A 16,774-nucleotide genomic window follows, 5' to 3' on the forward strand; every position below is an offset into this window, starting at 1 on the left:
ATTCTCAGCAAATGCTTTCAATTCCCCCACTTATTGCACAAGTCCAAGTCTTCCACCAGTAGGTGCAAAATACCAAAGCGATAACCATCACCTCTTAATCATGACTTTATCACCCCCAAACCAACAAATTTGAACGGCAGTCCCCTCTTCCATCACTTCCGGCTGCAGTATCCAGGCAGCGAGGGCCTGCTTTTGAATAGTTTCCAAAGTAAATGCTTACAAGGCCACAAGGATAAGCCACAAAAACACGAGGACACCAAGAGACGAGGACAAGGGACAGGTAGGGGGCCACATCGTGGCAGACCATCCCCCAGGGTCAAACTACAAGCTTTCTCACTGTAGCAACGTACACCTTATTGGAGCTGTAATTACCGCAGCTGCTGGCATCAGATTTGCCCTCCAAGGATCCTTGATTAAAGGGGTCTCATTCCAATTGCAGGACTTCGGAAGAATCCTATTTTTTGTCACTACCTCTCCAGGTGAGGAGTGGTAAGATGTGATAAACTGTTTCTCCGACTTCTAGGCGGAATTGAATACTGATTACTGTCACCCGTTGTCACCATGGCAGGCACAGCAGCTACCGTCAGAAGTTGATAGGACGTTCGAATGAGCGGCACTCCCCGGGGAGCATGCCGCCGGGCCAGGTAGTCTAAGCCTGAGGCACTACACGGTAAAGCCACAGGCCCATGCGCACCTGGGTACGCCTGGCTCAGTCTTCGAGGCAAAGAACGACGGGAGAGCCTAGTATGCACGGAAACCAAGGCGCGGGCTGTGCATCTTGCAGGAGGTGGGCGGGAGCCACATTGGCCCCCCTGCAATCACGGGGCTGGGGGGTGAACCCCAGTCCCAGGGCAACCCACACTCGCGAAACTGACCGCCCAGGAGAACACACACACGGCAACACGGAGAGGCAGTGGCTGCACCCTCGCGCAGCCCCGACGGCCGTGCGGGAGCAGTTACTGGGCACGCGCGTGAACTGGAGAGGGGCCGAGGCCAGCCCCTGAAGCGGGGTGCAGGCGCGGAACCCACGCTGGCCAGGGGCGCCCCTCCTTCGAGCCCAGCGCGGCGGCGGCCAAGCCCCTCAGCCCTCACGCAAGGGCCGAATCGACAGCGGCGGACACCTAGAGCCACGGCGGACCCGGGAAGCGATACGAAGCGGACGTTGGCTCCGGGGTGGGAACCGCCAGGGCCAGCGGCAGACGGCTGCTGGCGGGTATAGGTGTCTGGTGGTGGGGAGGGGCCCTGGGCGCCGCGAGGGCTCGGGAAGCTTTAGTCTCCCCGCCGCTCACCAGGGCCCCCGGCGGCCACTGCCCGAGGGCTCCGGCAGAACGGCGGCAGGCCCCGCAGGCTCACGGAAGCCACCTGGCCTGGGTGCCTCCTCCAGGTTTCGCCCTGCCTCCACGGCCTCCGACATTTCGTGCGGCCTCACTGGGCTCCATGAGGGGCGAAAACCACCCGGAAGCGGCACCAGCCGTCGGGGCCGGTGCGACACCCACTCCGAGGCCGGTTCAGTCCCAGGCCGGACAGCACAGACGGCCGACCTAGCTCGGGCAGGAGAGGGTCGTCAGTAACTAGGCGGAGGCGCAGCCCAGGGCGGGGACCCAGAGGAACCCAGGAAAAGGCCTCAAGGCGGCCACGTCCTTGAACGGCCGTGTGATCCGCCCCCACAAACACCAGCGTGGCCACTTGGATGCCTTGCATGCGGCCAGCCTCGCCACCCTTGAGCCTCCCCCCTCCCCAGGAACCCCACAAGATCCCCGCCGTGGGGTCCAACCACTCATCCTTCCAGGGCGCTCTGAGCCACGTCCCTGGAGCGTTCCGGAGGCGGCCCGACGCGTGCGCCCCCGCTGGTGTCCGGGGCGCGAGCTGTCGGAGGGCCGCACGCGGCATGGGGCTTGGAACGGGCTCCTTGGTAGGAGTCGGAAAAGTCGGCCCTGTAGCGCTCCTCCCCCGCCCAAGGAGCAAAGGGGAACCCGGCGGGCAAATAATGGTGCCCGGCCCACCGCGGAGCCGAAGACCCTGCGAACCGGGAGGAAAACGTGCTTGCACGCGGTGGGTGGGAGCCGCACCCATGGCTGCGGTGCACGACCTGCACTTTGGAGTCCGTCCACTGGGCGCACTAGGGACGTCACTTTACGGAGGGCGCGTCTACCCAACCCAGCGCCCCGACGGGTGCTCGCCCTCGGGCTGGGACCTGTGCCCCACGCTGGACGCGTCGGTTTGCAGAGCAGCTTCGCATTCTTACTTGTCCCCTCACGCGTCCACGCCGCGCGGCAGTTTCCAAAGACGCTAGCGCCTGGTGTCTGACTTGTCCCACGGCCCACCGTGCAGGGCGCGCCCACCGGACACACTGTGCGCAGCTGGAAGAGGGGGCGACTCCCACGCGTCAGGGACGGGAGGGCTGCCAGGAATCGGGACGCCGCCGCGCTTGGCCTCAGGCACTCGGGGGTCGCACGGAAGACCAAGCGGCTGCAGCGCGCAGAGACGCCACTCCCCTGCGGAGAGCGGCTCACGGGGCAAGCGAGAAACGGACAAGGACCTGCAGTGCCCGAGGCCCCGGCCGGCCAGCGCCGTGAGGCCGAGGCTGGCAGAGCCAGGACGGCCGGGTCCCGCAGCCGTGCCGCCAGAGGGAAGGGTCAGGATGCGGGCAGAGCCAGGGGAACGCCCGTGGCTCGACCCGCGGAGCCGGGGCCGGACCTTGGGGGCGCGATCCCGCTACCCGGCTCCGGAGACCCTAAGGGCAGTCCGGAGAGAGCGGCCACCGGAAAGCCCGCGGGCGCAGCCCGTCTCCGTTCTGCGGGAGGCGCAGCCGGCAGCCCCGAGAAGACACCTGCGTGCCGGCAGTCTGTAGGGGGCTCCTCGGCGCGCCTGGGCGCCTGCGGGCAGTGCTCGGGGCGGGCGACCGGCCCACGGTGCTGGAGACTCCGCCCCGGTCGCCCAGGCGCAGGAGGGCCGGCGCAGGCCCCGGCGGCCCTCAGGCCGGAGACAAGCAGCCGGGCGTCCCGTCGCGACCGACCCCAGCGCTCGATTGCGAGTGTAAGGATCCCACCTCCTCCGCTGACCTCCGGGGAGTCTGTCGGCTGCCTACTCGGCTGCAAAAAATGTTAACTAAAGGCGGAACAAAACGCTGCTCCCGCGGCCTGGTAAGGCCGACGGGTCACGACGGCCTCCTGGGACCGCTGCCCAGCCCCCCAGCCCCCGTGCCGCGCCATCTCCGTCAGCCCTGGAGCTCCTGGGCAGGCCGGTCCACCCGGGAGCCGCAGGCGTTGAAGCGGCCCGAGGACGCCGTCTGCCGGAGGGCGGGCGGGACCGGTCAGCTGTGTGTCCAAATCGGAGCTTGGAAATACTCCCGCGGAGGCGCCCCCTCTCCAGGCGGCGCTGGACGCCCACGTCAGCCCCCGGCAGGAGTTCCACGGAGGGGCCTCGGCCCGCCCCCCAGGCTGCTGGGCGTCCAGGGGCCCCACAGACGGCGGGGCCGGTGCGGACTCCTCCCCTGCCGCAGCGCGGTTCGCTGTTGGGACAGAGAAAATTCCGTAGAGGACGGTGCCGGGACTCGGGAAAAAGGGGGAGAAGTTCGTGATACCTTCAGGTTCAATAATTTGCTAGAATGACTCACAGGACTCACTGAAAGTGGTATGCCTACAAGTCTAGTTTAGTTATAAAGAATACAACTCAGGAACAGCCGAATGAAAAGGATGTGTGGGGTAAGGGCCGGGACAGTCCTGATGTGGAGCACCCAGGACCTCCCCAAGGGAGTCAGGTCACCCGGGCCTCCTGCACATCAGCGTGTTCACCAGCCAGGCAGCTCCACCATGCTTTGGTGCCAAGAACTTTGATCGACGTCTCATTGCACAGGCATGATTGATTAGTTCACGGCCACATGACTGAACTTGGCCTCTAGCCCCCCTTCCCTCCCAGCAGGTCTGTCTGGCTGCTTCAAATTTCTAGTCATATGGTCTTTCTGATGACCAGTTCCCACCCTGAAGCTTTACAGGAGCCCATCATGGGTGCCTTATTAGCATAATACAGTCTCCTATGACTCCAGGAATTCCAAGATTTTTAAAGATCTGCATCAGGAACATGGTTCAAAAGGCAGATATTTCTTTATTATACTGTATCTTCTATTTAACATGCATTAAATTAATACACTTCAATTGTTCAATCTTACATTCCTGATTGGCTTAACAACTGAAAACATTAAATGTGCATCTATAGTGTGTGCGTGTGTGTGTAGCTAGATTTAATTTCCTACAATTTTGTTAAGGATTTTTTTTGCTTCCATGCTCATATTGGTCTTTAAACTTCTTTTAATATCACTACCCAGTTCTGCTATCAGGGCAATATTGGCTTCATAAAATTAGTTGGGAAGTGTTCTATATGTTATTAGTTTTTGGAAGAGCCTGACAGATACTTCATTATTTCTTAAGTATATGGTAGGATTCATTAGTGAAGCCACCTTTGCCTAAAGTTTTTAGTGAGGCTTTTTACATTAATATGCAGATTAACACTACTAGTGCTAAAAATACTAATTAAATGTTTTTATTGGACAAAGGACTTTTTAGATTATTTCTTCTTAAGTGAACCTGGTTAGTTGGAACTTTCAGTGAACCTTTGTCCTCCAAATTTCCATTTATTGGGAGTTGTTTAAAATAATCACACATTACTGTATGTTTTAGATGTATCTAGTGCTATATCCTCTTACCTTGCTCATATTTATAATAGGTGATTTGTCTTCTCTGTCTTTTCTGATGTGGTAGGAGATATCAATTTTCCTAATTTACTCAAGGTTTCTGCTTTAGAGGATTCACAGATTTCTTGAAAAAAATTTAAAATTATATGAAACTGATTCTCAACACACTGGACTTCAGGCACACAGTGACCTGAGAGAAAGCAAACAAATGATGTGAGCCACATGGCTGTCCCAGGGTACCGTGCAAAGAAATTCCCAGGCCCTAATGCAAGGATGGTGAGTGCAAAGACACCCCGAATCATGGAGACACTTTGGAGCCTGCACCTGCCACAGTGGCCAGTGACCACAGAGCTCGGTACAGGAGAAAGAACCCTTCAGAGATATACCGAGAGTCATCCTCTAGTGCTATGTAGAAGTCACCAGGGGCTGGGTTTAAAAAAAAAAAAAGGATTAGACAGCAATAATTCAAGGCGAATATGGAGAAGGGAAGAGTTCCTGTTCCAGTCAGCTTAAGTGAGAAATCTCACGAGGCATCAGCTGGCAAACACTGAATGGTTGGGTCTCAGTAGTGGGAGGGAAATTAGCCTTCAAATGAAGGCTGCAATAATTCCATCTACAAATGTTTAGAATCAAGATGCCAAAAGATCATATTGCTTCCAAGGACCTTAGCCATGTAACAGAAAAAAAATCATGAGTATCTACAGAAATGCAAGTATTTCTGCATACTCAGAAAAGCAAAATTAAGTGCTCACCATGTTAACAGTATCAGACAAGGTAGATTATTTGGAGCAAAGAATATTACTACAGATGAAGAGAGTCATTAAGAAAAACTACACACAGAAATAGGCAACTACAGTTTTAATTCAGAGATGTAACAATTCTCCTGAAATAGTTGATAGAGCCCCCACCAAAAAAAATAAGTAAGGATACAGAAATAGACATTATCAACTGTTTTAACATAGTTGATTTTTAGGCCCTCCATCAAACAATACAATATACACTCTCAAGTCAGCATGAAACATGAGATAGCCCTTAGTCAGGGCCATAAAGCAGGTCTCAATACATGTAAATAGTTCAAGTCATAATGTACTCCAACTACAATGGAAGTAGAAAGCAATTACCAGAAACATAAGGAAAACCCAAAGTATTTGAAAAGATACACTTCTAAAGAGAGCCATGTCTCAAAGGAAAAACTCAAAAGGAAACTGGAAAAGATTTTAAACTTAACTAAAGTGAAAACACAAAATATCAAGTTTTGTGGGAAGCAACTAAAGCAGTTCTTACAGGATAATTTTTAGTATTAAACAACTACATTTGGCAAAAAACAAAGATTTCAGGGGATCTCAGCTTCCACATTAAGAGTAGCAAGAGACATGAAATCCAAGAAAAGCAAAGGGCAATGATAGGATAAATTGAAAAAAAAAAGATACAGAAAAATCAGTGACACCAAGTACTGTAAGATCAACAAAATTGATAAACTTCTGTTCAAGAAAACTGATCAAAAAAAAAAAGAGACATATAGGCATTATCAGTATCAGGAACAAGGGAGATGGCATCACTACAGATTCTACAGGTACTAAAATAAGAAGTTTGAAAAATCTACTTAAATTAATGAACAGCCACCCTGAATGACACACACTGCCAGAGTTCATGCTAGAGAAAAAAAATAACTTCTGAAGATCTATATCCACTATGGAAATTTAATTTGTGGTTAGAAACCTTTCCATAAAATAAACTCCAGGCCCATCCACTTCACTAGTGAATTCCATGGAACATGAAGAAAGTATACCAATTCCTAATGATCTCTTCCAGGAAACAGAAGTGGAGGGAATACTTAACCTATAAAGCCAGCACAATGAGGATACCAACCAAACCCAGAAATTAAAGAAAATTAGAGCTCCATATTCCACAGGTACAAAAATCTTTAATAAGAAAAAATACAGCAAATAAAATGCAAGGGGTATTACCTCAAAGAGGCAAGGTTGGTTTCCCTTTTGGAAATTAGTCAATGTAATTCATCAAAGACTAAAAAAGTAAACAAGTATAAAAGAAAAACAACTAAGATTGCAGCCCCTAGGGTCCAAGACACCCTCCCACAAATCCTCGCCTTCCTGTATTCACACTGCTGTGGAGTCTCTTCCGTTGTGGACCAGGATTAGTCTATGTTTTGGGAATGTCAGAAATAATGGCCCATCACTTTCAGATTAAGGTTGTAATAGTGACGATCACTTTCTTTAGAACTGTTTCTCTAAAAGGGATACTTTCAGCAAATGGACTGATGAAAAGGAATGAACTAGTGATACACAGAATGATCACAAAACAATTCAGTTAAAGATGCCAGACAAATGAGTACATATTAAATCATCTTGCATACATATGTAAAAAATTCTAGGAAATGCAAACAAATCTATAGTGACAAAAAGCAAGATGAATGGCTGCTTGGGAATGGGTGAGGAGGTGGGGGAGCACAGTCACTCAGGAAACTTGGTTTCATAGTGCAAACATGTACTGAAACTTGTTAAGTTGTACTCAATAAATGTGTTTATTGCAGAAAATGCTTAGACTTATTGTTGTGACAGTGACTGTAGCCACAGACAGACATAGAGGAGTCCTGAGCATTTCTGTAAACCCTCATACATTTGTGGACAGACCTTTCAAAGATTCACACTCCAGTTTGCTACAGTCTCCCAAATCCCTATTAGAAAGTGTCACTGTACCACTCATGATTCCTACCTGGTCCTTGTAGGGGAGTGATATCCACCTGACAAATAATAGATTTTAGGGATGTTGGCAGGTCCCAGAGGGGTTAAGCTCTCCTCAAGAGGTCTGGGGAGTATGAAACATCCATGGGAACAAGGAACCCCATTGGTGCTGCTACCAGATACATCAGAAGGGGTCACACAACAAATGCCCACTGCTCTCAGGGTGATTCTGGTCAAAGGTCCATATTCTTTCCTAGGAGGCCTTGAGCAACAATGCAGGTCAGACTGAAAGTAGAATTAAGCTGCTCTTTGCCAGCCATTCTACCACCACCAAGGCATGACAGTTGGAGCACTCACAAAAGCCATTCAGCCCTTTGTAATGGCAGTTGTTCTCAACCCAATCCATAGTGAATAGAATCCCCAAGGTAAAAAGTAGCTTAAAAACTAAGGTGTTTGTTGCAAAACCAGAAAATAGGACGCAGGCAATTCCCAAGTTAGGTAACTTGGTGGCTGGAGAAATCTGTAAGTGCAACACAGTCCATGAAAAATGGAAACCTGCAAGTGGCCCATGGAGCAAGCGTTGCATCCTCCCCACCCAAACTGGTCATGTCCGTGCTTAAACCAGCTGTGGAGGGTGAGGCTAGAGAATGAGCATCTTCAGTGGGCTTAGGCGATTGATGAGTCCCTCTTAGGAATGGGGCAGAGGCATGCCTATGAAAGCATGTTGTGGTGACTTACGGCCCTGACACGAATAGATGGATGGCTTCTTTCAGAGACACTGGTAGTGAGAATTCTGGCAAGGGTCCTGGGTAGGTTACAAATTGCAATATTGCTCCAAAAAGCTCCCCACATAGCTGGCACTCATCACGAAGGCTACTCTCAGAATTTCTCTGGTGCCAGCCATTATGTTGAATGAGGAGACAACACACCCCTGCTATCTTAAGGCCTTTCTCCAGCGTGAACTTTCCAATGCCGGATGAGGGAAGCCCTCTGCCTGAAGGCCTTCCCACATTCACTGCACTTATATGGCCTTTCTCCAGTGTGGATTCTGTGGTGCTGGATAAGCACATGTTTGTGGCTAAAGGCTTTCCCACACTCACTGCACACATAGGGCTTTTCACCATTGTGAACTCTCTGGTGTGCAATGAGGTCAGAGCTTTGGCTAAAGAACTTCCCACATGCAATGCACTCATAAGGCCTTGCCCCAGTGTGAACACTCCAATGTTTAATGAGTCTGTATTTGTGACCAAAATATTTTCCACATTCACTGCACTCGTAAGGTCTTTCTCCAGTGTGGACACTCTCGTGCTGAACAAGTGTGGATTTGTGGCTGTAGGCTTTCCCACATTCACTGCACTTGTAAGGCCTTGCTCCAGTGTGGACTCTCTGGTGTACAATTAGGTTGGAGCTATGATTAAAAACTTTCCCACATATGCCACACTCATAAGGCATTTCACCAGTATGGATTCTCTGATGCTGAGCAAGTATGGGTTTGCGGCTGAAGGCTTTCCCACATTCGCTGCACTCATAAGGCCTCTCTCCAGTGTGGACTCTCTGGTGCTGGACAAGTGAGTCTTTGCGACTGAAGGCCTTCCCACATTCGCTGCACTCGTAATGTCTTTGTCCACTTTGAAAGGCCTCCACACACTTGGCGTTTCTGTGTGGCATCCACTTCCTGGGTGGGCAATGGTGCTGGAAGATACTCGAGCTAGTTGGGAAGTCCTTACAACTGTCCCCTGTCATAAAGGGCATCTCTAATGGTTGGACAGGGCAGCTATTCACAAGAAAGGCCCTGTCCTCCCTTCTACAGGGTTTCTCTCCATTGCGCTGCTTCTGGTGGTGAAGGTTTGAACTGAAACAGAATTGTGTCCCACATGCCCCAAATGTGTGTGGTTTCTGCCCAGAGTGTGTTCCCTGGTGCTCAGCCAAGAGCAAAATGTCTTTTAAGACCAGGCCACATGTCTGAGAGGGCTGGGCCTTCTGGGTAGAAGAGTCTGCCTTAGGAGTCCTGACCTGTGACAGTGTTACAGAAACGCTCTGCTGAAAAGGTATCTCCTTAGCCTCCATTCCATGCCAACGACCTGAAAGCAGACGAATGCTGGTGAGTACAGACTGACCCTGGTGGGAGGGACCAGCTTCATCACAAACATCTAACGGGACTAGGATCAAGGTCATAGGACTGCTGTCAGGACAAGGCCTGAGTTCAAGTTGAGTAAAGGGCTGCCATGCAGCAGGTAGCATCTGAAGGTTGCAGAATGGAGGCGACCTTGTAGGGAGCAGACACAGATGTGGGTATGGCCTGGAAGAGCCAGGGTCTCCAATGAAGCCATTCCCAAGCAGGTTTTAGTGAGGCCTTGGCTTCTGGGGACAGGTGAGGGCTGTGCAGAAGAATGAGTCCCTTAAACAGCTATGACTGAAGAGCTGGTAGTTGAGGACTATTTGAGGTTATATGCACACCTCATGACACAGTAAGTAGAGCCAACGCTAGAGAGCACTGCGGAGGGAGCAGCAGAGAGGACCAGGAGAGAGGCGGAAGCGGGGTGGGGGTGGGGGTGGGAACAGCCAGAGGCCAAAGAGCAGACAGAGCCTAAGACAGTGTGGAAAGAGGAAAGTAAAGACAGAAAGGAAGTGCAGACCGTGTGGCCTTGGCACTTGAACAACTGCGGGCACGGAGAGGTCACATAGTGATTGGAGCCCGTCCCTGGCACCACACCTCCCCCAGCTCCTGCTCACCAGGGCCACACCCACCCCGAGCCTCTCTGGTCACGGCTGGGGTCATGTCTGCCCAGTCAGACAGCCAGGGCTCGCTGCCGGGCGCCAGCGGGGAAATCCCACGGGGCGTGGAAGATGTATATCCTAAAAGGACAGGACAGGTAAGTAGCCAGTACTGGTCTGGGTAACCCATCCTTCAGAGAAGAAAATGAAGTATTACAGAAACAACCTTGAAGCAGGGTCTCTCGCAGGAACCTTCCGGTGGTCCCACCAAATAGTGACCATACTAGTTGCTGCAATTTCTGACACAGGAAGGCCACTGGAAATGTCAGCTAGAGGAAGGGGGGAAAGCTGGGGCGCCGGGGTGCCATGGGTCTGGAAGGGTCCCCGCCAGGGAGAGGACAAGCTGGCTGGGACCTACTGTGTCGTCACGATGCCTCACTACCCCTGTGTCCGTGCCAGCCTTCAGGGCAGCAGGCAGCCGGGAGGGCGGCAGTAAGCACGGCTCTGACACGGGAAGGGCCAGGCTGCCCCTGGGGGGGGAGGGGCAGAGCCCGGGTCCGGGGCACCGGAGAGCATGGGAGGGCCTTACCCAGCGAGGCCATAAGTGCCAAGTTCTCCAGCATCACCTCGCGGTACAGGAGCCTCTGGGCCTCATCCAGGAGCCCCCACTCCTCCCGGGAGAAGTACACGGCCACGTCCTCAAAGGTCACAGAGCCCTGCCACGACGGGGAGAGCCGAGTCTGTCAGCAGCCTCTGCGCATCGCGCCCCACACATCTCCCGGCTTCGCTTCTTCCTGACTTCTCCACTGAGGGGATGCCAGGACCAGGCGTCCGCTCTCTCCTCGGGGTCCCTGTGATCATTGTGTCCAGCCACGGCAACAGGCGGGCGGGCAGAAAGGCGCCCTCTAAGCCCTGCGCCTGGCCTGCAGGACTGCACCCCTCACTCCCCGCACCTGCTGGCCGGGGTTCGTGGGCTGCTGAGGTCTGGTTCACCAGACAGCCAAAGCTGGGCTCACCTTCCTCCCTCAAGCGCCCAGACCGGGGGCCCTCGGTTCATACCCTTTTCAACACGCACATCACTCCTTTGGATGTGGTCGCCTCGTAACTGGCTCTACACTGCGCCGCTGGCCTCCACCATCACGTTCCTGGCCCAGCTGCACTCCCGCTGTGGACGGGCAGACTCTCCCTCCTAATCCTGTCTACACTCCACCTTCCACCTGGAGGCGGAACCCCCTCACTAACATCGGTCCTGTGCCCAGCAGCTCACCTGACACGTCCACCCCACTCAGTGTTGTCTGGACATCTCAGACTCGGCCACAAATAAACTCCCAATGTCCACGACGTGCCTCTCTCAGCTGACAGAGCTTCTACTCTTCCAGCTGGTAAGACCCAAAACCTTGATGTCATCTCTTTCTCTCACATCAACAAGTCTGACTGAATCACTTTTCGCATCTGCCCAGCCACCCCTCTGGCCCATGCACTACCACCCTCACCTGGACTGTGGAAGCTGCTTCTCCCTGGCCGCCTCCTCTCCACCACGCTCCCTCAACCCTCATCACACACAGTCAATTCATCACTTGGCATCCAGAGGGTGCCTGTTAGCATGTGGATCAGATTACCTCCCTCCTCTGCTCCACCCCTACCACGGCTCCACCACCCTCAGAAGAGGAGCCTAGCTCGACCAGCTGACCTTTCCAGGCCTGACTCCTGCCCACCTGCTCTTGATTCCTACCAAACATGGTAGAGACCTGCAGTTTCTTGAAAACTCCCAACTCAATCTCATCTCCAAGTATTTGCACCTGCTGGTTCCTGTGCAACCAGCCTGGAACATATTCCACACCTTAAACCAATGGCTACCAGACATGGAAACCCTTCCACATAACCTCTGGCCTGGACTCAGAGCCCCAGCTTGGGGTTTCTCGGACTCCAGAGCTGGGAGAGTTCTAGGACACCACGATCCTGTAGGCTGTGGGGTGGGGATGGGGTCATTGAGCACAGACATCCCCTTTCACCTGCATAGTGCCTGAAATGGTTTCTGAGTTCTTGGGGGCCTGTGGGAAGAGGGAAACTGAGACAAGAAACCAGCAAGGGGCCCAAGGGCTCCTGCCTGTCCCCTGCTCCTGCCCTGCCACAAAGACACAGGCTGTCATCCTCTGCGCCTCAGTCCCCAAGGCCAACTACCAGCTGTTACCTGGGACTGGGTCTCAGTCTCCCTGTGCCTCTCTGTCCTCATCTCCCCAGCCCCACCCCAAGTCGGCTCTCCTCTGAGCAGCATACGGGTACTTTTATACCCCTCAGGTCCTGACCCTCCTCCGTTCAGAACCTTCCACGGCTCCCATCACCCTCGGGATGAAGACTGGCCTTCCAGGTGTCACTGCTTCTCAAACTCTCTGATCTTTTCAGACACCAAGAACCCTGAGTTTTCCGGACGCTCAGGCTGCGTGGCTCCTCCAAGCCTTTGCACAGCTGGAGCTCTGCCCCTAACGCCCCTCCGCATCCCATCATCCTGATGCCTGGAACAGGACCAGCCACGAGCGGGGCTGCCCCGTTGTCTGGACACAGGTGTCGGGGCTGCAGGAAGCCAAGGAGGCCGTCATTCGAGGATCCAGGATTCAAAGATGGGTGTCGGGGAGAAGCACCCACCTGCGTCGGGCCCAGGGGCGCGGCCGCCGCCATCAGAACCTGTGGAGATGAATCACAGGGCGACGAGGCGGGGACCCACGCTTTAGCGGCCGGGTCACGCGGGCCTGCCTCTGTTCGGGGGAGACAGCGCCTCCTCTCGCCCCTTCCCTCTCGGGTCACCTCGACTCTGACACCACGTCCCCGAGACTGTGCGGGCGGAGCAGAAGCAATCAAAATGTCCTCCCTAGACGGAAACAGAAGTCCCGCCCCGACGTCATCCGCACGAACGGAAACGCTCTTGACCTGGTATTTCATTGGCTCAGCGCCGCCGAGAACCCTGGGTAGTGTAGTTCCCAAGGCACCAAGATGGCGAGACGGAGCCCGCGTCACCTCTAGGGCAAAGGCCAAGCCTCGGAAGTAATGGAGCCCGGGAAGGCTTCTTACGTCCGGAGGGTTACGCGAAGTCTCGCTTACTCTTAAAGGAGCCTTACGCATGTATTGGGTGAATAAGAAATGTCTTATTTCAGGCTTCTTTACGCAAAGGTGCTCATCAAAAAGCGAAATAGACACATCATATGCTAACATCATTCAGATTTCTATAGCTGGAAGCTAATAAATATTATGTTATCAAATAGGCACATTGTGGATAAAATTGTAACATTTCCAGAATATCTCGCCGGGCTTTAAGTTCATTTGCATATCCTCAGGGGTGGAGAGAAGTTCATCTCCACGTCAGTGGGTAATTACCTGGGCAACCGAGGGCGTGTCTGAACCTGAGAGGTTAAGGGGAGGGGCTGGCTGGCCGGCTTCCTCCGGAGCAGCGGGGAGAGACGGCGCTGGACTGCAGTTTGTAAGCAATAACGGGTTTTAAACTCTCTCCCTTTGACTGATTTCGGTTTTTAGAGGCATGTTGTCCCAGGATTTCCTCTCCTCGGACTTACACACACATAGCCTGAAGCTCGAGTTAATTTCGTGAGCCTCAGCATGTTTGGTCGGGAACATGAGAGAAACGACTGCAGACACGACCATGGCTTGGAACTTGGAGCGGGACGTCGGGCACCGCTGAAACCCGTAGACGATTCCTGTGTCTCCGGTTACCTCGGAATGTATTTATACCGCCTGTATAACCAGTGATTGTGCAAACTCAGCGAGTAACACTTTAAAAAAATTTTTTTTTTACAGATAATCTTACTCTGTATACTGAGATGTATTAAGTTCCTTTTAGTTATCTTACAAATATGTGAAAAGAAAGGAGACTTAACAACTGTCATTTGGCCACTAGGGCAGCGAGAACCAGAAATAACCAAACAAAATTTCTATATACAGTAAATATGTCTTCTAAGAAAGTGTGACCTAAGACCTTTTGAGGCCAAAAATGATGAATGTACTGGAAAACAAACCCAGAGTAATGAAATGTTAAACATAAAATTCAAGTCTAAAGGAGGTTGATCCCAGATGAAAGATCTGAGATGAGAAAAGGAATGAGGACTGAGAGAAGTGCATCTTTTGATTAAAATAACTACTTATCTATGTAAAACATGACTGTATTTCCTTACGGAGTTAAAATGATGGAATTCCCAAGCATAACATCAGAACACATACATTTAGAGGAAGCTGATTGTTTATATTTAAATCCCTTATATTTCTAAGTGGGAAGTGAATGTATGTCTATCTCTGTACTCTAATGTATTTAATAAGTGTAAATTTTACCTTAAATATAATAAATGGAATCTGAGTGTATGTTTTTTCAAACTGGAAGAGGAAACATTTGGAATATAAATAATCAATAAAAAGGTGAAAACAATAGTAAAAGATATGGAGCAAATGGGGCAAAGCACAATGCAGGACACATTTAAGTCTAAATGAGCAGGGACTAGATGCGCAAACAAGCGATCTGTAATTTTTGATGGACCAGGACATTCTTCACAAGGGACTCTCTTTTCTTCAGTGAATATCCAGAGCGTACTTTAAATTTTCACTGAAGGCACAACTAACAGTCCATGATGTTTTCCACTAGCTCCTATCTGCAGGTGGGTAAGAAATCATGGCGGGATGAGGAATGTCCAGAGCTTGCTTTAGAGAAGCCAAGGCCTTATGCCAGCTGCTCACCCGGCCTTTGATCCAAACTGAATGGGCCAGGATGCCATCAGGAATCTGCAGGCAGCAACATTTCCTGGTTAGGAATGGGGATGGGGAAGGTAATGACTGGATACAGGGGCTACACCATGAGTGACTGTAATTATTAACAGGAAGTGGTATTAAGTATTTTCATACCCTGGACATGGCATTAAGACACTTAACACTGTGCCCTTTGACCTGCACGACAAGCCTTGTGTGGTAATTTGTTATCTGGAGTAATATGAAGGAACCTGAGGCTGCAGACGGCCATGATTTGCCCTCAGTCATGGCTGTTAAGTAGCTCAGCTGAGAGTGGAGCCCACAGAAGTATGACTTTAATCACTGCCCACCACGGTCTCTACTCCACCATCTATACCTGGCCCCCTTCCATATCAGAGAAATGAGGCCGTGGACTATTCAACTGCCCAGGTAACTGACAAACGGGCAGCCATGAGTCTTGCCTTTTCTTTGTCCTAGAAACAATAGCCTTCAGCTTTACTTATTCCCTAAACGTGTTTCTGGGCACTGACAAAAAATCAGAACAGGAAAGCCCTGCTGGCCCGCAGATAGCGAGGGTCTGAGGCGGGTAACTGTCGTTGCCTAAGCCCAGCCCCATCATTCCCACCACCCACACTTGCCCTCACCTCTGCTCCACAACACCGACTCCGCTGCCTTGGGCTGGCCCACCAGGAACACATCTCTGAACTGCACGACAGCCCTGCCCTGTCTCTGCCGTCGGTTCTTGCTCTGCTCCAGCCCCTTCTCCACACATCAAGCAGAAGGTGATTTCAAAATAAATAGGGTTCTGTTCGGCAAGTTCAGGTGGATGGGAAGCACGTTGGTGGCCAGAAGGATGAGGGCCTCAGCCCTCCCTGCTACCTGCTCTCCAGATTTCAGCCCCATTGAGTGTTAGCATCTTTCATACCTGACTTGGCCCCATCTGTGGTCGGTCTCATTGCGTGCCTATCTGGTGCCAAAATTCAGGGAGGCAAAGCAGCCCCTGCAGTCCGCACAGCGGACACGAGGCAGACGTCAGCACGCGGCGCGCGCTCTGCCCCAGCGCTCTCCCCAGGACTCCGGGGGCCCTCGTTCCTCTTCTTGAGGCAGACAGAACATCGGTGGCCTTCAGGAACAGGGCCGTGGATTTCACGGAGAAAGAGCGGCAGCTGGTTAGTCTGATCAACCACCTCTATAGCCCAGGTCTGGCAAATTTATTCAAACTGTCCAATCCTAGTCCTACCCAGTGTACCTACCTGCCTCCTTCCTTCCTTCCTGTGGCAATCCTCTTAATAAAGGTTCTGGGCCATTATTCCCCTCCTCTCCCTCCTGCCTCCTGACGCACTCTGCTCCTTCCCCATGAGGCCCCGCTCTGTGACTCCTGTTTCTAGAGATCTGAGTATGAACTACTGAGAAACATCAGTTCTGTGTCTGTCTTACCATACTTGTTTAAAACAAATCCCAGGTATGTTTTGAGAAAACAGATAATCATTTTACCTAAACTAAATGATTAGTTTTTTCTTTCCTCATTGATCAAGTTATATCAAATTCCATACCATATGAAGCTGTTTTAGTCTGCTGACATCATCCATTTGTCTATTCCTATGACAAATTTAATGCCTACACAGCCTTTTTTCCTTATTTTATAAACTGTCATACATTCAGTGGAGTGTTCATAAGAGATGTAAATTTTTTTCTTTTCTGAAGACCACACCTATAAAGCTATTACCCAGTGTAAACCAGAATATGTAATTATTTCTTGGGTGTCCTCTGTCCCTTTGTTCCCTTACATGTCCCTCTGACCCCCTAGAGCTCACCTGACATTTTGAGAATCATTCTCTTGATGACTTTATGGCTTTTCCATTCATCTATATTTTCCTAAATGACAGACTGTGTATTATTGCCAGATCCTAAATTTTCCATAGATTGT

The 16,774-nt window shown here is 51.5% G+C and overlaps 1 protein-coding gene across 8 annotated transcripts; it reads right to left on the bottom strand.

The window, feature by feature from the left end:
• Positions 1-6,594: 6,594 nt before the first annotated feature.
• On the bottom strand, positions 6,595-12,996 carry ZNF772 (zinc finger protein 772). Of its 8 annotated transcripts, XM_073226742.1 has the most exons (5): positions 12,751-12,995; positions 11,375-11,486; positions 10,697-10,823; positions 10,126-10,248; positions 6,595-9,473 (listed from the first exon to the last, which is right to left on the bottom strand). In XM_073226742.1, the coding sequence occupies exons 3-5, from the start codon at positions 10,728-10,730 to the stop codon at positions 8,332-8,334; spliced, it is 1,299 nt and encodes a 432-aa protein (XP_073082843.1). In that variant the 5' UTR covers positions 10,731-10,823; positions 11,375-11,486; positions 12,751-12,995; the 3' UTR covers positions 6,595-8,331. The 8 variants fall into 8 exon arrangements, with proteins under 8 accessions (XP_073082843.1, XP_073082841.1, XP_073082840.1 ...); XM_073226740.1 differs by lacking the exon at positions 11,375-11,486 and having other exon boundaries at positions 10,141-10,248; positions 12,751-12,996; XM_073226739.1 differs by lacking the exon at positions 11,375-11,486.
• Positions 12,997-16,774: the final 3,778 nt, after the last annotated feature.

Source organism: Manis javanica, chromosome 17 (assembly GCF_040802235.1).
Source record: "Manis javanica isolate MJ-LG chromosome 17, MJ_LKY, whole genome shotgun sequence".
Taxonomy (NCBI): domain Eukaryota; kingdom Metazoa; phylum Chordata; class Mammalia; order Pholidota; family Manidae; genus Manis; species Manis javanica.